Raw genomic sequence first — 27,743 nt, 5'->3', positions numbered from 1 at the left:
TTCACATTATTAACTAGTGGTAAATGCAAAGCAGCTTACCCATTGCACAAAGTTAAGAAGAATACACAAATATGCAGAGTCACCACTGAGTAAGTGGCATACTCTGGGTATGCATTCTCACCTCTCTCCTGGTAATATTTTCATGGGCCTGTAACCTCAATAAGAAATATTGCATTTATGCATTAAAACAACAGTTTAAAAAGTTATGCTTTCAGAAAAAGGACAGATATGCAAATATGAAATTCATAACTCATTTATTGAATATATATATGCAAGGATACCAATAAAAAGAAACTAATACTGCAAACTACAACTTTGGAAGTAAAGCCAATATAACAGGAACAAAATATACATAACATTGTAGATAGGAATGCATTTACCCTCTTTCATACATTCCTTGTCTTTACACCTAATGTAAATGTATGCTAGAGCAAAAGTTGCAAATGTTAGCCTAACCTGAGTGCTTTTTGACAAGCAACAGTTCTCCAGGATTCTTTAAGGGTTGAGATGTCACTGCTGACTAATGAATGTGCATACATATGCATATAGAGAAACTGCTTCAACAAGTATATAAATCAAGATCTGTGTTCTGTTTTTTAACCTCCATCACTAATACAGTGGAATCTGTTTCTGGTGACATGGAAGAAGAGTTACTATTTGCTGTAATGTACTTTCAGTTCTCTTAAGATTAATTTCATCTAATGAGGACTCATTTTCTTGTCAATCTGATTCAGCATATTAATATTTTTGGAATGCACTGATTATCACCTGCCAGGTAAGTCTGATATTTCAAATAGATTATCACTTCTCCATCTTTCACTCTGGTGTACATGAAATTATTTTTCATACAGGCAGCAGTAAGAAGCAAGCTCTCTTCCTTTATATTACATTTTAGGGGCAGATTCGGCATAATCGTACCATTCTAGATCAGCACAGCTCTTTGTACCTAAAGATCAGACTTTGTGGAGTGTAGATGTAACCCCTGCTAGAGCCTTATCACAGAACCTCCTGTGGAACAACACCTGCTGAATGAGTAGATCTTTTGATCACCTAATCTGTTTCATCCTGGCTAGCTGCACTGACACCGGTATCGCACCGGTCTTTTACCCTTCCCTGAAATGGAGTGATTGATAGCACAGCTTACTGCTATAGTGTTTGATCACACCTTGAGACTCTGGCATTACACCAGCTGTATCCTCAAGTTATTTGAACAATATCCTTCTGATGCCTGTCCTTCCTTGGTACAGTCCTTTCTTGGTATAGCACAATCGCAGATCTGTTAATACAGAGATACAGTGAGTTGAGGAGATCTGTTAATAGAGAGATACAGTGAGGTGGGGAGGAACCTCCCTTCTCAGAGGGTTCTAGGCGTCTTAAACAGCACAAACTACTCTTGTGAGCAAAAGAAATGCCCAAAGGCCAAAAAAAAAATTAAATTAAAGTGAAACCAGTTTCGTAAGACGTTTTGTTAAATTCATGAGTTCTCTGATTGTGAGATGAAAGCAGAAGGTGCCTATTAAAAAAAAAAAACCTCAGTAACAAATAGACTGCATTAATTTAACTAGCTAATTTAAACATACCTATTTCACCTATAGAGCACTTTCATTACTTCTAACATTTCTGGGAAGGCAGTAGATGCTCCAGAATAATCTTCAATATATGCTTGCAAAGATTACATTGCTTTACCCAAAAAAAAAAAAAATTCAGACAGACTGTCTGAAGTTCCAAGCTAAAATACACATAAAAAGACAGTAATGGCAGTATTGTCTTTAAAAAAATGATGTAAATGTTGTATACTATCATACATTGTCATGCTTTTTAAAACTACAATTAAGGACGTAAGAGATGTACAGTAAATACACTGCTGAGGTACATTTCTTCTAAATATTAACACCACGACAGAATTACTCCCCAGCAGGTGATGCTACTTGGGAACATATAAATACAATTTTTACATTGTAAGGCACTTTTACCCAGCATACATGAGTTGAAGTCAGTTATGACAAATCTGAGGCTCATAAGAAAAGATTTTTGCTTTTGACTTTGTTTCCATGATTTCTGAATTAATGACAGTTTAGTCAGGCCATCTCAGCACAAAGAGGTAACAGGTAAACCAGCCACTTGCTTTTCTGCTACCCAAAGGTAAAGTGCTGTTCTGGTTCTTTGAGGCATGAAATGGGGTAATTTATTTCATAACAGATGAATTATTGGACTGAATATTATACTAAGCAACTGACACACTATGAATTAGAGCTCAGTCTCAAATACAATCAGTATGCTGGCAGATCTACCCCATGCAACCTTAGTTAAAATACAGTAGCTGCAAACAAAGTGCCTTTTTTCCATGGGAGGGCCATGTCTGAGGCACAAATCTAGAAGTAATTTAAACATTGAAGGATGTTATTTTGCATTCTAAAACTGTTCTGAGTGGCTGAAAAATGTTCATATTCTGGGAGAAACAAAACACCTTGATAGACAATTTAAATAATCGATCTGTCATTGCAATTCAAGTCACGCTTTTAATTTTGAAAGTTACAAATACAAAATAAAAATGATCAATGGCATCATGTTTAGAGCAGTAACTGAATATTTTCTGTACACAGCAATATTTCTTTCCAAAACGGCATTATTCTCCAGGAAAGCAAACAGAATTGATTGAATTCTAACAGGTAAAATGTTAGAAACTCCAATATACAGTAATTGAGTCCCTCAAGACATTAAGGGAATGCATAAGAAGACAAATGACACACGTTAAATCTTTTAAAAATACAAGTAAAAAATGCTACAGAAACTCATGTTACAAATGAACTGTTTTTGCAATACCAATCACAGAAGAACTGTAGCAGTTTATAGTCAAATCAGTGTATTTTGCTTGTTTCCTTCCTTCAAATCCAGAGGTTTTGTTGGGAGTTCAGAGTGAAACAAGTCAAAACCCTAAACAAACAATAAGGTGATGCAATAGCAACAGACAAACATGTGGACTAGATTCAGCTTTTTGGTTTTATTTAAGTCAGTCTGAGAATGTGCTTTAAGAGACCAATTGAAGAAGCTAGTAGCCATTAGAAATGACAAGGTCTTTTGAAAGCAGTCAGAGGACTGATCTGTTAGGTTTGGTATAGCCTAGATCTGATTATTCCCTAACGGAACATCAGACTCTAGCAAGTAGAAATCCATGATGTGATTGTTGACTTGACAGAAAGAGAAAAAATAATCACTAAAACAATAAGGATAAGCAAAGTTTATCATATAGTGGTCATAAGATTAAAAAATAAATACCAATCTAGCAAAAAAAGGTTGTTTCCTCATTCTTCTTACAGAATATGGGACATTTATGCATATTCTGGACAAAACATGAAGTGTTCCACACAACACAGAACACTTGAGGTATGGACGTCAGATATGGTGGCTAAATTCCATAGTGAGTTAAGAGTTGTAACTCTCTGAAGTAAAAGGGATTGGGCTGCAGAGTCCAAACATTTGTACAGTAAGGTTTTAATCACACTTAGTGAAGTGTTCTTTGTAAATCAGGGACACAGAAAGAGGTGGGTCCTTGGGGAAAGAATGAACTACAGCCCTTTGGCATGAGCGTTAAAGCTCACAGCTCCGAACCAACAGCTGCTCAAGTAAATCTCCCGCAAACAATGCTAGGCGGAATGAGCAATCACAACAGGAACAACCTGAAATGTTCAAGCGTGCTTCGGTGTACACTGAGTCCTTTTCTACTGTGTGCTTTGCAAGCAAAACCAGAGAGCGGCTTTCCCATGTATAGCCTCCATAACTTGTGTATGAAGAAAATGCAAAATTCACAAAGTACCAGCTTGTTGCCACCACGAACTTGTCCATGTTGTTAATTAAACTAGCTAAGACCTTCCCTCATTGCATGAATCCACTAAACAACTTACACATTCCAAATCTTAAGTTTTTTATTCAGTCCAGAAATATAGATCTTACTTCATTTCAATGTCTGCCTTAACTTTTGACACTGTACATATTACATATCATTTATATAGTGTTTCATTTTTTCCAGACACTGCAGACTACAAACTACATAATATTGACATGTAAAACTCTGCCACTTACTGAAGGCTCACACACATGAACGTTTCAGGCAGTTCAATGAAATTTCTAACAGAGTTGGGTAGTAAAAAGTTACTGACCCTTTTCTGATTTTAGAAAACAATTTAAAAGAATTAGTAGTTATGATGTCTTAGCCATTCCCAGTTCTATAACTCTGTCCCTTGAACCTGTTTAAAAAATGATGAAAACAATAGTAAATTTAAAATCATACAGAAAAGCATTTAGCAGCTCTGACATTACATCTATATTTAGCGATAGAAATGAGGGCCTCCCGTCTTATACTGTTACAAAGTCAGCTGGATTTTAAAAACAACAAATCCTCCCCATATTTCTACAGTATGCCAATAAAAAGTACTTATCTGCATACACTACATTTAAATACTTCACTGCAATAAACTACATTAAATGTATATTGCGGTTCAGTCTCGGTAACAGATCTGTCAGGAGTAACTTCCATACCTAGTTTCCATTGAGCTGCTGCTGAGGAATGTCATTATGGTCAGTGCCTGATTTGCCACGGCTTTTACTTTCTCTTTCTTCATCCTCTTCATCTCTTTCATCGTTTCCACTATGGTTTTTACAATAGAGTCTAGCACAATAAAAGAAACAGTGAGGACTTTTACTGAAAATATCTATCAAAACCAGACTTTCCTTTCAATTAGTTTTGAGATGTGCTACAAGTCAATTGCTAACTCTTTTAACTCATTCGTGGTTTTCAGTCAAGCATCAGTTAAATTGAGAAAGAAAACGGGGTTGAAGTCAAGCCAACAAAACTTTGATCAATTCTAGTTTTGAAGAACTGTTACTACACTGCTCGGAGAATGCCCTCTTGTGGGCACAACCACACTGGCAACTCAACCGCAGCCAAGCCAGTAACGCCAGCAGTCAGCAAGTATGGGAAGTTACGGGGTCCAAAAAGCCGAAAACAAGCTACAAACACATCAATATTGAGGAATCATGACAGAAATTACCCAGGGTTTCCTCAATATAAATTAATTGATTTAATCAACATAAATTACAGATTAAGTCAATTAATTTTCTCATACTATGGAAATTTTAAGTTAGTAGAGTAACTAAAATACTTTGCAAAGTCAACAACTACTTAAAAATACCATTTTAAATGAAATAATATTATCTATTTTAATAGCATACTTGACTTTTGACAGAAAAAGTGCCATGAAATAGCTTCACTTTCATTACAGCATTCACTTTCATTATAGATTCAAGAATTACATAGGTCCTTACTTATAAATTCCTCGTGACATATTCTCAATGTATTTAGCTTTGTCTTCTACTCCACAGTGGTAATGGTATGTTTTTATGCAGGCTTTAATTTCACACCCAATAGTAGCACCAGGCTGGCTGCAAAGTGTGCATTTCTGTGCAGGGGAAAGAAGAGAATGGCACTGTTCAGTCTTTCAGTCTCTTGCCTCTTAGTATTCAGTTTAGTGTTCCTCATACTTATGGCTACTATTTTGGAATAGAATAACTTCTTTGGCAGAGCATCCTTCCAATGAAAAGTTAATTGTAAAACAGAAACTATATGATACTAACCTATTAAAATATGAACATCAGGATTTACCTGTCCATTGCATTGAAAATTGCTACATGATTGCCTGTATTATTGCATCTTCAAGATCATTTATTGCCACTGAAGTTAGTATGTTAATATATGAAGAATCTTAAATAATTTTTTTTTCAAGGAACAATATTGTTAGGAGTTGTTTGTTTTCTCCCCCCCCAAATTTCTTCCCACTTTAAAAAAATCCTGAATCTCCCCATCTCAGAGGTATTTTCATATTAAAACACTGAAACAGTTGGAAATACGTCACTGCAAGAATGTATTCTCTACATTGATTTGTAGTTTTACACAGTGTGCTTTTAGCAACACAGGATCCAAAACTGCTACTCTCTTATAGTTACAGGAAAGCTAATAATAATTTACTATGTACGCTGTCATTAAGAACCCAAAATACCACATGCCAAACACCACTAATTTTTAAGGTGATTCCTATCTGGCTACCTGTCCCAAAAGTAACAATACATTTAAATTTTGTGTTTAGAAACAGATGGAAAAGATTGTTTCACAATAGGAAGGAGGTAGAGCTATATACACCTTAGTAGAATCAGTAACGCGTTCACAGAATCACAGAATTGTCTAGGTTGGAAAAGACCTTGAAGATCATCCAGTCCAACCATCAACCCAACATTAACAGTTCCCAACTACACCAGATCCCTCAGCGCTAAGCCGACCCTACTCTTAAAGCCCTCCAGGGATGGGGACTCCACCACCTCCCTGGGCAGCCCATTCCAACGCCTAACAACCCGTTCTGTAAAGAAGTGCTTCCGTTCATCACATTCTGCAGATACATACCATTCTTTTTCCTCTCTTGATTTCTTGAAGTACAGTTTTGATATCAAAATCACCAAACTCTGCCCTTGAAGTTGTTGTTAGCTGGACAGTGCCAGAAGAGAACAACTGTGAAATAAGCAAGTCAAAATAATTTCAGGTCACCAACAGGATTAGAAATTTTTTTATGTGCAAGAATAACTGAGTATTGAACATCCCCTTCTGTGATTTCAGACAGCATGTGCTTCAGCAACAAACTAGGAAAAAAACCCATGCTGAGTAATTAGTATGATGAGTATTCCTTCTGATACCCACCCGACTGCTTTAATTACATATGTTGCCTTGGAGAAATGTATTTTAAAAGACAAAGGGGTAGACAAGAACTAATGACATGATGAAAACACGAAGGAATAAATGGGCAATATTATCAATTACATCACTGAACTTTTTAGGAATACTTGATTTCCTTCCCTACGACATATATGAAATTCAGCTTCATGGCACAGCTGATGTCAACATACCTGAAAAGCCCTGAGGGATGACAATGGAGCATGTAAGTACTGCCCCTACTATCATCATCCTGGTATATTCAGTTTAAACTGTCTTAAAACTGAAGCTCAGGTACACAAAGCAGCAAAGAATACTCTAAGACTCAAGGCTGCTGGCACACACCAGCTCTGTTGAGTGAGGCTAGGTATACGAAGACAATTAATACTCCACAGATTGCCTAGACTATTTATTCATTTTGAGGTACAACAGGAACCACTGAGGTTTGTTACTCAAAGCCCTAACTCATTCATAGAACGAGTTATATGAAAGATCTGTTCACATTCATTGAAATTAGCAGATTCTTTTCAGGATGACAGTTCTATAAATGTGATCATCTAAAGGCAAGGGTTTTCTAGAACTTCCATGTCCCACTCTACTGGAGCCACACAGCCTGAATCCACTGGTCAGAAAAATAATGAAGTTTATGGATTCTTCCCGGATTTGTCTGAATGCCTGTGGAGTAAAGGTATTTTATTTTTGGAGTGGATTCTTTAGTTAAAACTGTTTTCTGTTTTCCTTTTTAAATATTGTGTATGCGTTTAGATGCTAAGGGAGCATTTTTAATAAGCTAAAGAGTCTCCCTGAGCTAATTCCATCTCTTAGCACATAGCCAACTTTTATCCATATTGCCCGCAGTGAAAATAAATGAATTGCTCACTTCGCAACACTTCAGCGCTTAAAGAGATCATCAGCACGCAGACAATACTCATGCATAATTACATGTGAGGGTACTGTATTAAAATCTAGAAGAGCAATTCAGACAAAATTCACATAATAAACAGGTTAACAACAGTTAATACTGTTACTCACCATGCACTTATAGTGTGCTGCAGCCTTTTTGGCATTAAATATATGAAGCTTTCCTCTAGCTTCATTTTCTTCTTCACCTGCATGACAGAATCCACATTTAGGTTTTGTATCACTGGGGCTGCTTCTGTGGGGAGACCTGTCTCTCTGAAAGAAAAACATTTTACTAAAATATACTGCTGGGTTACAAATAAGGTTGTAATTTTAAAAGCCTGTGGCCACCAGCTGGAGGCTCAGACAAATGCAAATTTTAATAAAAATTATATTTGCAGAGAAGAAATATGCAATTCTGTCTTCTAAGAAGTTTAGCATATTTACTGCTTACATAGGAACTGCTTTCTATTTCATCTGTGCCATGTGAGGACGTAGATCTAGTGTCTTCTGATTGCCCTTTTAAATTTGTTTTTCTTGGCTTTCCCTTACGACCCCTCCTTTTTCCTTTGGGAGGTGAAGGCTCCAACTCATGTTCATTGATACTTTCTTCTAAATCTGCTTTAGAAGTTAGAAAACATCATCAAATAACATTCTCAAAAGTTTTACACAAATCAACCCCCCCACACACCAAAAAAACAAACCAGACAAGAAAAAACATAACCTGTATTTTCTGTATTTTCGTCAGAAATAAAAATAGCAACTTTTCCCCATTTGTTACAAACATGCAACTGCAGATCCTGAAAACATTATTTACTTCTTTGCACGTATCACACAGCTTTGCATCTTTATAACATAATATATGAAGAAGGTTTAGCATTTCTTACAATTTCTACTTTCAGGCCCAAAATGTGTCCTCAGATACATATATTCACCTCCACTGAAAATAAGACTCATTTAAACTGCACTGAAACCAGAAAATATTTTCAACCATGAAATAAGCTTTTAATTTATTTTTTTAAGACGCATAACTCCAATGTAAATTGCCCTTGATATTATGCCAGTGCATCCAAATAACACCCCTCTCCTTTATTAATTGATGCCTTCTGACTTAAATTCACCCATTTTGGCTATAACATTACCATCAAGTTTTAAAACTGAAATGTATTTTGCCTTCATGAAATAAATCTAAAATTTCACTTTAGTTACAGTGTATTTTTACATCTCCAGCCAAAAGCAGATGCCAGTTTACAGAAAATCATCCACACTGACAATATCCCACATAAAGTATTTATAGACCATTAAGAATGTAAGAACATATATTTTAATACAGACATACCAAAGAGGTCTGACAGGTTCCTTTGAAAATGTCAGCTCAACTGCTGAATGCTACACAGAACTGTAGTCCAGTATTCTAGCAGACTGTCCCTTTGATTACTCAAAGCTCTACAGTCAATACAGATCAATTCTGCAAACTTAAGACTGCTTCCAATATGATCTAGTTAAGTTATATCTGATATTGAATAACCAGCTTTATTCAGCCGCTAACAACTTCCCTGATCATAAGCTGCTCACGGGAGCATTTTTCTTTTTTCTTTTAACATGTAACACCCACCTCTGCTCAAACTGCAAAGATATTTCAGCAGACTTGTTTAAAGAAACATGCACACACCCCGCTTAAGAACTTGCTTCTCAAAATCCAAACCACAAACATCAGTATGAGCCCCCAAATGGAGGGAAATCCTAACCAGATGATTTGGGACATCTACTTCATACATTAATGGGTCACTTAATTGCTGTGGTATTATTATTATTATTTTTTAAGCATTGCTATGGCACTTATCACCATTATACTGTGGTCTCAGTAGCCAGAAAGGACATCTTATTTTGAGACTAAACGTTGCTTCACTAGAGCTTGTCTGTCTTATCTATTATCACATAAAAATCAAATAACATTTCTATCTCATGATTAACAGTGGCTCAACTGCACAAAAGTTTGAAGTCAAAGACCTGAACATATTCCACAGCCTTCAATTTGGAGCAGAAGATAAGCGAAATACTGGTCTGAGGCCTTGTATGCAAGTGTATCCTATTAAGCTTAGTCTATCATATCTATGACTAATTCCTGAGAAAGCTACGCCTTCTTGCACATTTATTAATGAAGGACAGAAAACAAATCCAAATGCATCACAACAGGTTACACTGAAACATAATTCCCTCAAAGCTTTGTATGGTTAGAAACAGGCAAAAATTTGAGAATAAATTAATACAAATTTGCAAATTATTTTGGCTTAAATTGAGAAATTATTCAACTATATACAGATATTCCCAAGCTGCTACTAAGATACATCAGTGTATGTACCACAACATTCCTACGCTTTAATATATATGTACTATTCTTTTCTAATTAGATGACAAAAGCACCATTCATCTTACTCTGAAAAAATAGAACAAAATACACGATGACACGGATTATCTAATGAAACAATACATTTTACATTTTCTTCTCAGAATTTACTGTCTAATATTATTTTTCATTTATCATTACTTGCTAAATGCCCCAAGCAAGATTATGCAATTTAGATATACCTCTCAGACTGCATATAGCAAATTTTATTGCAACCCGAAAGCCTCTTTCCAAGAAAAGAATCCTCTTTTATCTTGTCCCTCATCACATGAACTCTCCACCAATGTATTAAAAGAAATTTGTGAATCTTTGTCTCCTCTTTTGCATTTACAGAAATCACAGATGGTTATTCTACAAAAAAAAGGTCTTACAAAAATGTATTTAATTCATGAATCTTTAAATAAGATCAGTAAGCAGTTAAAAAATATTCCTTCCCAAATCATTCCATGGATTTCCCTACTGTATTTGATGAAGCAAAATGTAGTCCATTCACCAACTTTCCTTATTTTTTCCAAAGCTCCTTATCAATTCTGTCAACCATAATGCTTTCCACCTCTTAGTCCACCCTTATTTTCTAAATAACATTAAAGCATATCCTGAATTCTCTAGTCACTTTCAAAACTGGAAGTGAATCATAATTGCTAAAAACCAAGCACACGTTATGAAAACCAACTCTTTATAAGAAATGTCACAGCCTCCTTGGAGAATAAGTTCCTAAGTACTATTTTTTAGTCTACAATTATTAGAATGTTTAAGATTTGAAAAGTAAAAATGCTATATTTTGAAAAGATGGTTTCAGTGTAAGATAAAAAAACATAAAGATTGCACAGCTTTCCTCAAAGGAGAACCCCTTTTCTGTGCTCAAAATAGTACTTCCAAAAAAGTTCAGCGTTCATTGAAATCTAGATGCTACATGACTACTTCATTAAAATAAAATTCCTTGCAGATTTAGGTTTCCTACTACAAGTGACATGGACCTACAGATTAACACCACCGAGATGTGAGGATCTGCTCTACCACATCTATCTGCGAGACCGATACCTCAAAACATTGACGTTTCTCTCATTTTTAACAGCACTGTGAACTAGTGTAACAGTACAGGAAGAAAGAGATTGTAACCAGCTTTAAAATACACCTGCCTTGGATGGTCTTTACTGTATAATATACAATTTGGTTTGTGCCCTATCCCTCCCCTCAAGCCCACTGCCAGCTTACCCTGTTTCCCTGGCATCTGATGGTTGGGTGTTTCCAACTTCTCATGTCAGCTTGAACTAAGGAAAACACAAAAAGTTGTTCAACTCCTCCCTGACCAGATGACGTTTTATCATGGATATCACCCATACTCTGAATCCCCTGAGATTCCCTAGATATTCTTCAACTGCCCCCCATCCCATATCCCATTACTGCATTGATTTTTAAAATCATCACAATATTCTCAGCATAACTTTATCTAAAGCCTTCAAAGGAGATATCTTATGAGCTTTCTTCAGAAGTCCCTAAATGCTATATCTGAAAAAACAAGCTTCATACGCAATATGGTCTGAGAAGGAGGGGTGGGGGTAGAAATCAAGAGGAAACATTCTACATTTTAAAAAGCACCTAAGAACACGATATTGTAAATTCAGATGAGCGAAAAGATGAGCAGCAACAAGCCCCAAATTTGCATTTTAGAAATCCATGAGCAGTACAAAGTACCACAAAAAGAAGACTAGCAAAATGCTGTATTACATAAACTGTTAACAGGGAGACTCAGTCTCAGACAGAAATCTAAAAATTCTCCTTTGATCATGACTAGAAGGAAAAAGGATCAAGATGTTTTGCTGTTTAAAATAAGGCTTGGCAGAGAAGAGGTTGAGATATCACTGATCTATTCTATATTGCATCAGCTTGAAATATACATGGAACCACCCTTTTCCAAAAGCTAGGTTAAAGCAAAGTAATAAAAGAATTAAGTGATTTAAAGGTTGTGAAAGAACAAATAAAAAGAGGATGTGTACAATAAAGGCTAATACCGCTCTCTGTATCCACCTCCTACATTACCTTAAACAATAGACTAAGTGCGCCAGAAGCAAAGGGGGCTAAGTCTGTATGAGGAAGATAATAAACAAAACTGACTGGCAAAATATATTTGCACATAGGACTGTACATAAAAAGCAGCCAAAATGTAAAATGTGGAAGTGGCTTAGACATGCTGTTATGTAAATTTTAAATCACACATATGTATTTAAAGTTTTACAGTGCATTTGGGATAAAAGAGAAACTCTAAAAATTACAAAGAACAAAATCAACCTTACTAGATTTTTAGAAGAGAAACGTAATATAGCAGAGAAAAAGTATTTTAGTATGTTAAAGTAAGATCTCCTTAAAATATAGCTGAAACCCAATGAACTGTATGTGGCAACATAATTATTTTAAACTGAAAAGAAATGTCAAAACCCCCAGAAAACCTTTCTGTCCCAGTAGTCAATAATAAAAAAAAATCTATAAGCATTAATAAGAACCAGAGATTTGCATTAAAACCCTTGCAAGCAAATACAGAATCAGGTAAACTGATCATGAAATAATAGTAGCTTTCACCAGCAAATGATGTGAAATTAACTATCAAAATGCTGAATATAATTTTTAGTTGTTTGGTGGTTTTTTAATGGAAAAAGACTAAGTTACATGAAACATATCTAAACTGGAAAAAGTAAGAGTGGAGAGGAAAAAAGTTAAATTACCCTTTAAGTCCCACCACTAATGTTTTCCAAAAGTACCTCAAGGAATTGATGACTCTTGTCTAAAAGCTATTTTTGACTGAATAGTATCTGTTATGAAGTACTTGAGATTATTTCTTAAATTAAGTACATATAACAGAAAATGAATAAAATAGTCCTTCAGAACCATACAGTCTAAATGCTTTTTCAAGCAAACAATTGTTGGCAAAGACTGAAGACAAACAATACATTAGCTTATCTGCATAATCAGAAAACTTGACAACTGGTATGATAAACCTGTTAAGCATGAGTTAGCTGACCAAGTTTCTATTTGTATAATGTCTTGCCTAGACAGGAAGGAGAATTATAATGTAAACACCACAGGAGAGCTCCTCAGATAGGACAAATCATTCACCACATTACTTTTACATTTTTTCCTTTTCCGTAAGAAAAACTACTGTGATGCTTCTGCAAAATACCTCATTAGTCTGTAATGGACTGCATAGGAGGTTGCTAACTTATTGCCTGGACCAACTGCTTTTGTTGTAACACTACATATACGTTTGATGCCACATTCAGAGCAGCACTCTCTGTAAGACAGACAACAAGAAGGCTGAATTAGCAGAGCCTAGGAAGAATCTGTTACCATGCACCAGCAGAACTGAAACAACACCGAACTGCAACATTACGGAAACTTCTATACGTGTCTGCATTAATGCACAGGATGTTAGACGAGCTTATGCTGTGGACAGCGTTACAGAAAATGTAACTATGAACAAACACTGATTAAAGAATCCAAAGATGAATCAGGATGTTACCTAACTATAATGCCAAAAAGTTTTAGATGTTTTTCCTGCCAGCCTCTGGCTTACGCAGCGCTTTGAAAAAGTACTCGGTTTGATATAGATTGCAGCATCTCTAAATAGGTCTCACAGAGAAACTGACTCAACTTACTGAGCAGTATGAAAAGCATAGATTTAATGTTTGATCTTTAGAATAACATGAAAAGGATGCTGAGACAGGGAATGTCCTTATTTCCATTGTGGAAACTTAATTCCCTGAGGCTATGAGTACAGCTACAATAGGCATTATGGACACTTTATTTTCTGACCCCCCAGTTCCCAAGCATCTGTTTTAGATAGTCACATGGCTGTCTTCATTATTCTTTGTTTTACTACTATGTAACAGAAGAATTACATTCTTATCTTAGTTTGTATTAAACTATTCCTGATCAGCTGAATTTGCTTTAAATTCAACACAGAACACAGGGGCCAGGGCAGCCCCACCTGCAGGGAACTTAAAGATACCAGATTATACGTTTTTTAACAATTATTTCCAGTACGTTGGAATAAATTCCAACAAACAGTTCCAAAACCTTAGTTCAACAATACTCTATTCTTCAAACAGAATAAATGCAATTGTATCAAACTGAACAGTAACTCAACTAATAGTTGGCTGTGATAGTTTGAAAGCACTGGCACCAATTCCTGTAACCTGTTAGATACTGAAAACTTAGACAGCTTGCCTAAATTACAAATAAGCTATTACTTGAAGTTCAGGTCAGATTATTTTGTTAAGACTTGTAACCAGCAAGACAAAAATCTGGACATGAAGCTTTCAGTAACTTTGCCTGCTCCTCTGAGCAGGTGTCTTCAAATCTGTTGACCTCACAGTCACAGCCCCGTAAAAAGTGTGAGTGTATCTCACTTTCACTGTCCTTCTTCCAGTTAGTGGGAACACAGCACAGAAGAATCGCTCCAAAATATACATACACAAAGGAAATACAGGAGAAATACTATTTTTGTATTCTGTATCACCTGAAGGCTAGGCCATACAGATAAATTAGACAAACCCAACAACCTGCTGAAACAGATACTGAATTTAAGAGCACAATACATTGCTGCCATGTTTCATATTTTTATATTCAAAGAAAACACAAGGTAATTCAGCAACTCCTGTCAATTAAAGGAAAATGAACTCCCATCACTCATTAATTTTGTCTTGATGAGTACAGATACTTAGTCTGATGAATTCTTGTGCCACTTGAACTTCATGACAGCAATAAATAACATCTAAGAGGTCCTTTTTATTAGATTTTAACTGTGTAACTTTAATTCCAACATAGGTCCTTCAACCACATTTCCATGCAGCCTCAAGGAATTTTCTTTAACTGTTATTAAATGGTTAACAGATATTCTTTTAAACTAGAACTTCTAAAGTTACATTAGCCAGATCTCAGACTTGAACAAGTATGCCCCCAAAAGCATCTATTTTCTAGGAAAGGGAAGGAAAAATCTCACTATTATGCAGCTGTACTGCCTACAGAAAAGAAACTCTTATGGTCTGCACGAAACCAAACACTCTCAAAAACTCTTCCAACATCCACTAATAGAAGTGACATAATAAAAATATTTGGACTGCAACAATTAAATCTGGATACAGAGAACAAAGGATAAACACGATGTTCTACACTGAAAAAAAACCCCAGCATCCCAGAGCAGGAGCAATACATTTCCATTAAAAAGAACTGATAATTCCAGTGCCTCTGTGCACCTACACTGAGTGACGTAACCATAGCTTTAACTATTCTGTTATGAAAACGCTGCTGAGAGCAAGGATTCATGAAAATGAAACAAAAAACGAGAAGAAAAAAAGAAAGCCCTTATGTTAGCATCTAGTCTATTTGCTCTTCTCTGCAAGTCTTTTCTGGTTTCATACATCACCATTCTTTCACATTTCAATTCCTCTTTGATATTCACAATTTTCTCAACAAATAAATTAACAAAATATGTATATAAAGCTTAATCTCACCATCCAACATATTCCAGTTACCATTTCACTGAGCAAACTTCAACATTTAAATATTAAGGAACAAACCCTCCAAAGTCCCTTCTTAAACTCTGAGAACCAACCTGTATATCTCTGTCTTCTAAAGATAATTAGTTTCCAATGTAGCAAAAGATGATTGCTACACAATGCTATAAATAATTTCCATAAGACAGATACAATACATATTTTTACTTTCTTTGATTTAAAGGTCTATCACAAAACAGCCCCAGCTTCTGGCACTATCAAATCCATAACTCTAAGTAATAATATTCTATGGGTATAGTTCCCTGAACTGTATGGACTAAAAAGAGAACATATTCTTTGGGAGAGAGCACTGGGTAAAATTTCAGTCAAATATTAAACAAAAAACAGAAAAAAAGAGTGAAGTATAGCTACACATATTTCTAGAAGTGTAAAGTATTAACAGAACCAAATATTTTAAACAAAAAAATGTATGCAAAGTTAAATGCTAAGTAAGATACTGTTAGGTTTTTTGGCCTCGATGTTTCTGAATGATCTTGTTTATTCCTCCTTCTCTGATCCTCAATCTAAGAGTCTCTTTGGATGAGTCTAGTTTAATGTTTTAATAAATTGCCATCATCAACATTTAAGAAAAAAGCCACTATGCATCCAGTAATTTTTCCCATGTCTTCTCAGACAAATATATCCATACAAAATTTAAAAGCTTTTGCTGTTAGAGAATGACATTGTAGAATTGGAGATAATGGTTTCTGAAAACTCTTTAAGAAAAGTACAGGTTCAGATCCTGCAAGGAATTCCAAGCAGAAAAAGTCATCCATTGGCATTGGGCTCCATGCAGAATTGAAGACATTTTTCAATAGATGTCAAACACTGAGCCATTTGTGAAGAAGTATAAAAGATTACGTTTAAATACCAGTTAAAGAGATTAATCTCTCTCTGGACTCAAATGTCTTTCATATTCTGCTTCTGTTAACAAGCAAAACAACCCCCAAAACAAAGAAACAAAGTGCCAAACTACAAGATAATGTGGCCCTGTCTCTTTGGAGAATTAACATAACATGTATACTGCTTTTCTTGTTTTAACCTAGTAATAGCAAAATCAGAGTGTTTTATACAAAGCACATGACAATAATTAATTCAACAGACTAAAAAAAAAAAAATCAGTTTTCATTCGGGATTTTCTACTGCCTTCAATATCCTTCTGAACACTGAAGTAACATCCAAACCTTACCATTAATGTATCTGCTACACGTAACAAAAAGTAGTGTATTACCTTAAAAATACATTTGACAGAAAGATACTGAAGTAATTTATGTAATTTGATCTTCACGAAAGTCACGTACTCCTCATTAGTTAAATCTGATGACATGTTAATTGAAAGCAATGCAAAAAGTAAACTAACAACTGTTCTCTTACCCAAGTTCAGATATGATAGAAAAAAGGAAAAATACCTGCATAAATACACAATAGCACAACTAGTTTGGAATTTTAGCAGACGACATGATTTATCTACGTTTGTGGCATATCACCCCTCACACATTTCACTACTCTCCTCTGCAAAGACGCACAGCTTTTATGAATGTAGCCATACAGCTTTTTTTCTCAAAATGACTCAGAAATATATCTGTAAGGGATCTGATCACAAACCTTTTCATTTATTATTGGGTCCTTCTTATTTGAAGACTTAAACTCTGTTTAATTGTTCAAAAAACCCAGTGAATATTTAGGAACATTAGCAATAGCAAAAATCAGCTGTTACCTGACAAAATATTTTAGATGTTAATATTGTGAATATTTAATTACAAATATAAGCCAGCTTCTTCCCAGAAGGGAATGCATTACTTCTACCCAAACTTTGTTTTGACAGAACATCAAATGTTTCTAACATCCTTAAATTTATGTTCTGGGCTCTTCTCCGCCTCAACCCATAATTTTTAGAGAAAATACAGAAATCAGATGGGCTTCCAAACTCATTTTTTCTTAAAAAAAAAAGTAGTTCTAATTTTTACTGAAAACATTTATATTCTCCAGAAAAATTAAATTTAACCAAGTATCTTTCTACAATGGGAAAAATTTATATTGAATAATTTTACCTTCAGAGTTATGCGTAGTTTTCTTGTGTTTTCGACATAAAATCCTATAAACAAAGTAGTTGAAAACTGTCAAGTCAGTCACGATTCACAGATTATTTACTCATCTTTTAAATTTAAATGCCAGTACATTTTTCTCCCACTTGTAAGACTCACTGATATACAAAGCTTGCAGTGAAAATATGCTTTTCTAGCACATCGCTATTTTGAATGCCACAATCATCATTAGAATTTTTTTGCAACAGTTTTGTTTAGATTTCAAAGTGGGTTTTTTTGTTTTGCTTTGTTGTTGGGGTTTTTTTTTTTAAACAAATCACGTGAAATACAAATAGAAAAATAAACATAGCAAATAAATAATAGTTACATGTAAATGCCTTGTGAGGGTTTCTCTCTTATCTGAGCTTTATCATGCAAAGCACAGTAGTAGTGATATGTCTTGTGACATGTTTTCACATCACAGCCAATGGTTGCTCCGGGACAATGGCATAAAGAGCACATCTGTAAAGAAAAAGAAAGCACAATTCATGCTACTGTTGGCTTCTGAGTTAAAAAATAATATAGTTACCACTCCTGGTGACAAAATAAATGGAGTTATGTACCTGGCATTACTCCTCCTGCTCTCGGGTGGTTTTCATAACTTGTTTTAAAATGAAGGAGAAATTTGTTGCAATTATGCAACAGTACAATAACCATCACACACTGATTAACAATTCAAGGAAGAAAATAAGTAATTTACTTTTATGGAAGATGTTTGATGAAAGGGACACAGCTATTCACCTATATATTTATGCCACTCCCAAGGATAGTCTGTTTGCACCAACCATTTCAGACAAGTTAAAATCATGAATTGTACCTGTTTAATTCTGAATTACATTATGAAGGTAGGAGGGAAAAAAAAGATACCCATTTGGCAATGAATCTTGCAGGCAGAAATACTGATGACCTGCAAATTTACCTTAGTGTCAGCAGCTAACTTTACCTCTTTTTCCTATACAGTTATTTCCTTAAGTCATTTTCAAAACACTGAATTTAGTGAAATATTTGTTAAATGCAATTAATTTATTCCAATTAGTCTAAAATTTGCTCTTTATACTTAATTGCAGAAAAGGTTAAATGCGAGCCTGTTGCTTTATTCTTCTTTCCCAATAATTAATTCTTCTCATATTAGACTCATCATTGCTTAGGATATACCAACTATCATGCTTCCAAATCGTTCACTACCCTCCTTAGACTGTGTTAGGAAAGGAAGTAATTGATAGTATCACAATACTTTTCTCTGTTATTTTTTACTGACATAATATTGCCCCAAAATCTCAGAATTTCCCATTAAACTACCCTCCCAAGACAACTGGAGCTTTTTGTCTGTATCCTGCACAACACACACACCCCCTCAAAAGGTTACAATTGATTCCAAACCCATAAATGTGAGTGTGCAATGTAGGATGCTCCCTACATTTATCTTTGTGGAATACACTTCCTGTCCACAGCACTAGCTTAGTCAAGTTCTTCTTATGTTAGTCTCAAATATGCCAAATAAATATACCACCAAAGTTATGTATCACCATCCTGTTTTTCAATTTTAACAAAGTTAACTGAACAGTAAAAATGTCAAAGCCTTGGATCATCTCCATTTACTCCTCTGCAAGCTCTGAAATGGTATAGTTATATACCATTCCCTAGTTATCTAATTTGTACGGGTATTTTATCACAAATTTTTTTGACATTATGGTTTAATATATAATAATGGTTGATCAAAGCTCTTTGTAAAAGCCTAGGTTGAAGTTATATCCATCCAATCAATTTTAGTCAGTACTTCAGTATTCTGAAAGCCAGAAATTACTAAAAGAAAGCTTTATTTTTATGAACACCATGATGTATCTGTATGAACAAAACAGACCACAGGAATTTTGTCTCCTGACAGTAATATTTATTCCATTGGTACAAGTCCTGCTGTCCAAATGGCCACTGTCAACACTTTAATTAATTCCCAAGTTATATCAGTATATATATTATATCAGTATATGTGAAGTACAGATAAACTCTTTTAAAAAATCCTCCCATGCACAGCTAACAGAAATAATAACAGTATCAGTGCCTTGTACTCCCAAATATTTAGACTTTGTAAGTTTTGATGACTGGCCTATTAAGGTTTGAATCTACAAACTTTTCTTAGACAGAAATATCACCATCAAAAAGGCTCTACACGTCAGTCATCATCACTTCAGTAATAAACAGGCTTCAATTTTCAGTGCGTATCTGGTCAGCAGCAGCACCTCCTGAAGGAGGGCAACTACGTAAAATCTGTCAGCAGACAAATTTAGTCCAAGCTATCAATATAATTACTTAACCCAGTGCACCACGCTGAGATATTTTTGCTCAATGTGTTCCCACATAAAAGAACAGGCTAGAACAGAAAGCAGACTTTAGAGGTGGTGTTTGGGCTAACTATAAACATTTAGCTATAAGCTTCCTATACAAGTCAATGGAGAAAGAATCCTCTAAGAGTGATTCAGAGATGTAGTTTTCTGACAGCTACAGACAGTGATAAGGCACCTAAGTTAAGATCTAAAATTATCCTGTAAATTCTCTCCAAACAGTAAACATCTCAGGACTATGAATCTACTAGGTTAACCAGATCCAGGTTTTCTGCAAAAAGCTGAACGAAGCCTGATACCTACAGCTAGTGAGCTCCAAGAAAGAATATATCCAGCTGTTTTATCAGTGAAGGAACACAAAGAGATTCAGAAGCAGAAAGGCAGAAATCACCAGTGACATAAAAAGAAATAACCTTCAAAACACATTTAAGAGACCCAAGAATCAAAAAGTTTCTTTACAATCTGTAGTTCCATTTACTACCACGTTCTTTGGAAATTCCTAATCGCAACACGAATGACTTGTGAATAGTTATTTCTTTATGCTTCAGCTAATTAGAGCAGATAAAGTTCCCTGCATTGGAAAAGATTCAAATGAAACACTGGATGAAATATTAGACTATTATTATATAATTGTAGTCCTACAATAATATTTCGGACTACTCTTAGTAGTCAAGAACTGGTAAATACTTAAGAGTACTTTAAATAAGCTGAAAAATTTTAATGTGAGGAGTGAATTGACAATTTGTTAAAAATATTTTTAAAAAGCTTCACTAAGTTCCCCAAATGAAAAACAACTAGTTCTAAATAAAACAGATTAAAAAATAATGAATTAGCTTCTCCGGAATTAAAAGTCATTGCTGCTCAATTGTCATGAATTTGGTAGAGCTGTAATCACTATAGTACCCACATACATCATCAGACATCTATATTCACGGAATCATCTATTAAATCAATATAAAAGGAAGCAATAAAAGTACCTTTGATAGTTAAAACCAGATTTTGGCAACAAAACCAAATACTAGCAAAGGCACAATAATACCCTCGCCAGGTCCCTAGAATGTGGGTTTCTTTCTGAAATCTAACACGAAATATTAAATAGAAATGACTGGATCAGAAACATAAATTTAGTAAATGCTATTGTTTATATGCGGCCCATCAAAAAGAAAAATGGGCATATTCTGTAAATGAGTTTTCAAATTTGCTTGGAAAAAATGTTTATCTGCTACAACCATCTACACTTGAGAATGAGGAAAAAAGTGACTGTAAAAATAATAAGTCTTTTTCAGTATTTTTCAGTAATTCCATGATTAAACTACAATTCTTAAAACACCATGTTTATGTGAGAGTAGAACTTGACTGAAATAAACAAACTACTTTTTATCCTTTCCTAAAGACACTTCAGGGGTTAGTTAACTGACATTTAAATTTCATTTCAATAAGTATAACCATATCTAGCGAGGTTTTCCTTTTGTAAATCGGAGACCAATTTTACTTCAACATCTTCTATAACTTGTCCATTACCTTAGAGCTCATACAAAGGCAGCACTTTGGAAAAACAAACCAAAACCACCATATATATAATACGTTGAACAACTTCATGGTAAACTTTATGGAAGAAAATACTGTCTTCGATTCCCAGGAGCCAAAACCAGAGACTTACCAGTTTAGTGCCTCTCTTTATTTCTTTCTGAATATCTTCAATAGAGAATCCACCAAGACTTTCATTATCAGTATGTGAAGATACCAGTGCAGACGAGAACAGCTAAAATTGTAAAAACAAAACTTATTTTTTAAGTTTTAAGGATATAAGTGATATAGAACATTTATATATATGAAACCCACAAAAATTTCAAATTACAGTGATTAGTCATTTGTGTCAATGCCACAGCTGGTTGAATTTCTCATTTGTTTGTAATCTTTTACTAGCTCACTACATTCCCTTCCTTTTTCCTATGGGTTACTTACCATACATTTGTGATGTGCTGCCACCTTCTGGTTTTCTGACATCAATAATTGTCCACATTCATTATCTTTATTAGATCTACAAAAACCACACTTCCTTTGTCTTGAAGAGACTTTTTTCTGTCCAACTGAGCTTGTCATGATTTTAAATGACCTTAGAATGCCACTTCAATCCTCTCAATGCTACAGAAAAAAAAGGTGCAATCAGCATGTTAACATCAACAAAAGGCAATTTAACTTACAGTTTTATAAATATAATATTGGCTGCTTGAAAGTGATCTGTCCCTCTTTAACCTTTTCTTTACACTACTTCAATATATCCAAATAAACATGCACCCAGCAGAGGTAGTATTTTGCTCATTTTTAATGAAATTGTATCAGCAAGCAGAGTTAGTTCTTTAGACAAAGCAGTCTGAACATTAATATAAAACCTGGAAGAAGAAATAAGTTCTTTGAAAAAACTCTGAAAGAAGAAGTAAGTGGAAAATACAGCAAGTACAGCAATCATTAGGGGAAAAGGTTACTGCAACTCTCTCAGCCCATTCTCATAGTTATTACAGCAAAGGAATTTGTAGATGCACTACCTGTGCATGCAATAAAATTCATGCTACAGAATTTCTTCGAAAACAGAAGCAAAGAAAAACCTGAGTCCCGTATAGCATCCACGACAGATTTTGAGTGTAAAAGCTCACAGAGTAGCAGGGCAGATGAGTAACTACCCTTAGATGAGAGTGGAGATGAGAAGATAAAACCTTACCATGTTAGGTATTACTGAGATACATTGTGGCTAGTCAAATAGCATTAGGAACAAAATTTTAGAAGGATCTATGACTAACGCGCTGCAATGGAAACCTTTTCAAGACCCACAGTTAATTTAGCAATATCATACCAGTTTTCAGTAAGTGCATGAGAGCTGCTATTCTCATCTCAGAAAAGTAACTTAAAATTAAACTCAGCGTGAATCACAAACTCTGCAGGTGTTACCAGCAACACATTTTAAAACGTAACATTGAGGTCCCAATCCCCTACTCAGGCAGACACTGCAAGTTCAAAAGTGAAAATACCTAACAAGCGCACATGCTTCTCGGCCCAGTATTAAGTAGTTTGTGTTAATTTACTTCTACATCTCTCAGGAAATACAGTATCATCCTCTTTGAATACACTTTCTTACAGCTTTTTACTTTGGAGACTTGAGCCTTACTGTCAGAATTGGCCACAACTGCAATAAAAGCATCCTGTTCAGCCTTTGTTTACATCAGACTCATCTAAATAAGAAAAGCCACCATATAGTTTGATATTTCTGTTGAAAAAAAAACAGCCACAAGAATAGCAGAGTTGCAATACATCTGGACTGTGCTACAATGGCGATCTGCACGAAAATGCACGACTGGTTTTTGAAATTTGCATAGGCAAACCTGCCTGCTTCTCAGCGCTGTCAAGACTCTTATAATACTAATATCACTCACTATTTTTCTAATCGAAAGCAAAGGAATGTCATTAAGTTTTTGTCGGCATATACTACTGCTAAAAGACAATCCTGTTAGATTCTCACTCTCGTTTCAACAGATTTTCACAGACTGGGTTTTAACTGTTTGTCCTGCAATGTTTACTACAAAACTCCTGCATCAAAAGGTGTCTGTCCTGTATCTATCGCCTTTGCTCTATCAACAGCTTCATTTGCTTTCTTTTATAACTGGAAAGCAGTTTACTAGCCGGTGACGCATACTCATAAGAAGAATGCATAGATTTCAGATCTTGCTGATTTGCACAAAAAATGTGCCAATCTGGATAAACTAGTCACACCCTTTTGCAGTGGCAATAGAGAGTCCTTAAGTGTTAAACACAAAAGAATTACTATACTGTATTCTTCTAAAGAAAAAAACAAAACAAGACCATTCTGTAATCCCTTCTGAGTAGAAAGAAGGAATGGTTTCTGAAGATACACACATTTTCAAATGCAGGGGTTTTAATTTTTTTTTTTCTTAACTTAAAAAGAAAAAAATAATATTTGGAAGCAGGAAAAAGACCTACAAAAGACAAGCAGGAAACAATATCACGACCTGAGAGCAAGAAATCTTCATGTTCAATAGCTCAACATAAATCACACAGTGATAGGTTAGAAATATATTAACAAAATAATTTAAAATGCAGGAAGTTCTGCTTTGGCATAAATAATTTGATATATACACACACACATTCATTTGGGTCTACCCATTTCATTTTATATTCAGATTAATATTGACAGCAATAATAGTTCTTAAAAGGAAGATCAGGAATTTCCTTGAACACATGTGCAGGTTCTACCGACTTACAGGAATAAGAATTACTACTATAAAAAATAGCTATCCTTCAATTTAACAAGCAAATTCGTATTTTAGAAAATGCAAATAATTTATAGAACACATAAAAATTTATTAAGTGGCTCTCATCATCTTTAATTTATAAGAACTTTCCAAGAAACAAGCTTATAAAGAATCTTCTCACAGTTTTATGCCTTCCAGTGCACTAACAGACACAAGAAGCCACATCCTTACAGCAATACTAGAACCTGACATAACTTCTTGAAGTACTTTTGCACAATTGGATTTTTTTAAGGCTCACAGTATAGTTAAAAATAATGCCAATATTTATTTGATGATGCATGGATGTTGATGTTACACCAAAAAAAAATTAAATTAGCAAATACTATGTTCTCGAATACTTATTCAATTATAAATAATTTAACACTTGAAAAATTATTTGAAAGGCAAACAGACCAAAAAACATCAGGGCATACCAGAAAGGAAACTCACATTCTTTTCACCATCAGATTAAATTACTTTGAAAGCATTTTACATGGATATCTAAAAGTTTTCTTTCCAATCCTGCATTCTTTGCATTTGTGTTTCCTGTATCACTATTAACACTATTTATACATTTCTAAAGACTGCAAGAAAAAACCTGAACATGAGAAATATTTCAGAAGCATTTAATCTGTAGACCTCTCCCTAAATTACATCTGCTTTCTCATAAATGTGATAAAACACTACCCTGGGATCACTTTTCTTTGTGCCAAAATGCACTTCTTATCCTGTCCATTTAAAAATACCCATTTTCTGAAAAAGATGAACCAATTATGTGGCTATACCACAGACCCGGGATTTTGAATGCAAACATTCAAAATTCTGTTCTCATCTCTCGAGTTAAATCACACAAAAGCAACTAATCCAGTTTGCCAAGTATCAAGCTACATTTTGTAGGAACAAGAAAAAAAAAATTACTTAAACCCAGTATTCAAAATTCCTGTTTTCCATGTTTAAAAAGATAAAAAATTAATAAGACTTATAAAATAGTGTTTAAATATACTGTTAACAGGATCTTGCTTGTCAGCTTTATCAGAAAGTCTTACAGATTGGATCACAGAAAGCAATGCACCATGGAATCACTAAGAGATTATGCCCTCTCTCTACCAAAATGGAACACATCTACTACAAAACACAGATTATTACATATAGATACGTTTTCCACAGGCTTGGTCTAAAAAATGAAAAGTTACATCTACCCTAAAATCACAACAGAAGAAACTCATTCAGTGATTCTTCACTCAAAAATTTTGGTTCATCTGCATTCATGTTTCTTAACGTCCACTAAGGTATTCAACATGGTGCTTCCCCTAATAATAGCACCTTTATTTTATCTTTAAAATAGCACGTTTTACAAACTTATATGGCTTGCATACTGTTTCACTGAGTTCTAGACCACAGATTCTCAAACGTAAAAGAGTGCAAGTTCAATGACTCTCAGCCAAAGAAGGACGCTCTCGGTGTATGAGACATTGTTCAGCACCGAAGAACGGAAAGTAACCTGGATTCTAATTTTTATTTATCGCTTGAATATGTTTCAAGAGCTACTGCCTGTTTATAGGAGTTAAGGCCCCACTTGTATTTCCAACAAAGGGCAGAGACCTATCAGCTATACTTTCTCACGTAAAATGTTTTGCTGTGCAGCCTGTATGATTACCAAATCGTATTTTTAAAAATTAGGATTTATATTCATTCCTGAACAAAATTTCAGACACCCAAGGAAAACCTACAAGAGAAGTATTCAAGCTTTGTAAAATTTCATTAAACATGCCAAAGTGGTTTGGACTCCCAGGAAAAGATACAGAAAATATTTGTGTTGGTTTTTTCAAGATGCTCACTAGAGATACCAGATTATCTGTTCAAGAAACTTTCAAGTGCTTTCTAGTTTCTACGGTCAATCACCCATTATTGGAGGCATTATTTTGGAGAAGTGGGGGTGAAGCTGGGGGGAAAGGAGGTATCTCTTGTAGGTGTCTGTAGTTGAGAACCCAAAGTCTGAAGTCTCATGGAAATCTTTATCCAAGAGTTACATTCACACAGCATCCTACAAACACTATAAAAAGTAGGATAGGAACTTATCCATGTAACTTCCTTAAAAAAAGAAACCAAAGGGGGCAAGGGGGGGGGGGAAGGCCCAACCCTGGGAAGTCTAAACAATAAGAATAAAGCAGGTAACCAAAAATTACACAAAAAGAACCTGTGGTAAGGAAGACCTGGCAGACAGCACAGACCGATCTTCAGGAAAGTTTACATACTCCCACGGGGAGCGGGAGATGAGCCGATAACGGCACCTCTGCCGCTCGCCTCCCCATGGGGGGATCGATGAGGCACGGCACGGTACCCCTTCGAGGACGGACTGACGCGACTTCCCCCACAGGGGCCCGGCCACAAGCACCGGCGGGGCCTGACCCCTCCCCAACAGAGGGCCTACTGAGGGGAGCTCGGCGGGACGCGGGGCTGCCGGGGAGGGCGATCCCCCACCGCGTTCCTCACCAAATTTTGGGGGAAACGGGACTCGGAGACAAGGGGGGGCGGATCCTCCAGGGAAGGAGGGAGCGGGCCGAGGCGGGCGGAGCGAGCGGCTGCCGTCGGCTCGGGGAGGGGGAAGGGGGGGCGGGTAACGGCACCGGGGGGCGCCCCCTGAAGAGGCAGCGCCGGGTGCCGGGACCCTGTCGGGGGCGGGCGGTTCGCTGAGGCCCAGGGACCGGCGGCGGCCGGCGGCGGGAGAGCCAGCCGAGCCCCCCGGGCGGGGGGCTGCGGGCGGGCGGGCCGGGGGCGCCGTGCCTGCCCCGGGCGCTCGGCAAAGAGGCGGTTGGGCGGGCAACGAGGCGGTTGGGCACTCGGTCGGTCACTCAGTCACTCACCCGTGCGGCGGGTGGGGCGCCGGGGAGAGGAGCAGCTCGGACACACCCCCACCCCCCCGTCACCGCCGGTCGCTCACGGCCGCTCGCTCGCCGGGACCGTCCCTTTCATTCGGGGCAGGGGACGCTGCGCCGCCGCCGCCGCCGCCGAGCGCAAGCACGCACGCACGCACGAGCGGGCGGACGCACGCACGCACGAGCGGACGCACGCACGCACGCACGGCGCGCTCGGGCCGCGACGGCGCGACGCTGCGGGGCGGCGCCCGATTGGCGCGCGAGGCGGCGCGGCGGGAGCACGCCGGGCCCTCGCGGCCTCCTGCGCACGCGCACCCCCGCGCGCCTGCCCCCCCTCCCTCTCCTCCGCCAGTCCAGGAGGCGAGAGAGCCGCGGTACGGAAGGGGGCAGGCCGGGAGCTCTGCGCATGCGCACTGCTCACCCGCAGCCGTTAGTGGGGGGAGCGCTGGCGGCTGGGGCCGCGCAGGCGCAGTCCGCCGGAGGCGCGCGGCAAGGTGTCCGCGCATGCGCAGAGAGCCTCAGGGGCGGCC

General features: G+C 36.6%; 1 protein-coding gene across 2 annotated transcripts; it reads right to left on the bottom strand.

Annotated features, from left to right (window-relative positions):
• Positions 1 to 237: 237 nt before the first annotated feature.
• On the bottom strand, positions 238 to 27,388 carry PHF6 (PHD finger protein 6). 2 transcript variants are annotated; one of them, XM_074834701.1, is made up of 11 exons: positions 27,202 to 27,388; positions 21,999 to 22,178; positions 21,694 to 21,795; positions 18,023 to 18,156; positions 17,662 to 17,705; positions 8,109 to 8,275; positions 7,787 to 7,930; positions 6,452 to 6,556; positions 5,323 to 5,456; positions 4,537 to 4,666; positions 238 to 4,244 (listed from the first exon to the last, which is right to left on the bottom strand). In XM_074834701.1, the coding sequence occupies exons 2-10, from the start codon at positions 22,134 to 22,136 to the stop codon at positions 4,537 to 4,539; spliced, it is 1,098 nt and encodes a 365-aa protein (XP_074690802.1). In that variant the 5' UTR covers positions 22,137 to 22,178; positions 27,202 to 27,388; the 3' UTR covers positions 238 to 4,244. The 2 variants fall into 2 exon arrangements, with proteins under 2 accessions (XP_074690802.1, XP_074690803.1); XM_074834702.1 differs by having other exon boundaries at positions 8,109 to 8,272.
• Between the last annotated feature and the right edge of the window lie 355 nt (positions 27,389 to 27,743).

The sequence above is a fragment of the Strix aluco genome, chromosome 10 (assembly GCF_031877795.1).
Source record: "Strix aluco isolate bStrAlu1 chromosome 10, bStrAlu1.hap1, whole genome shotgun sequence".
NCBI classification, from domain to species: Eukaryota; Metazoa; Chordata; class Aves; order Strigiformes; family Strigidae; genus Strix; species Strix aluco.
This window is presented reverse-complemented; position numbering and strand designations above follow the sequence as displayed.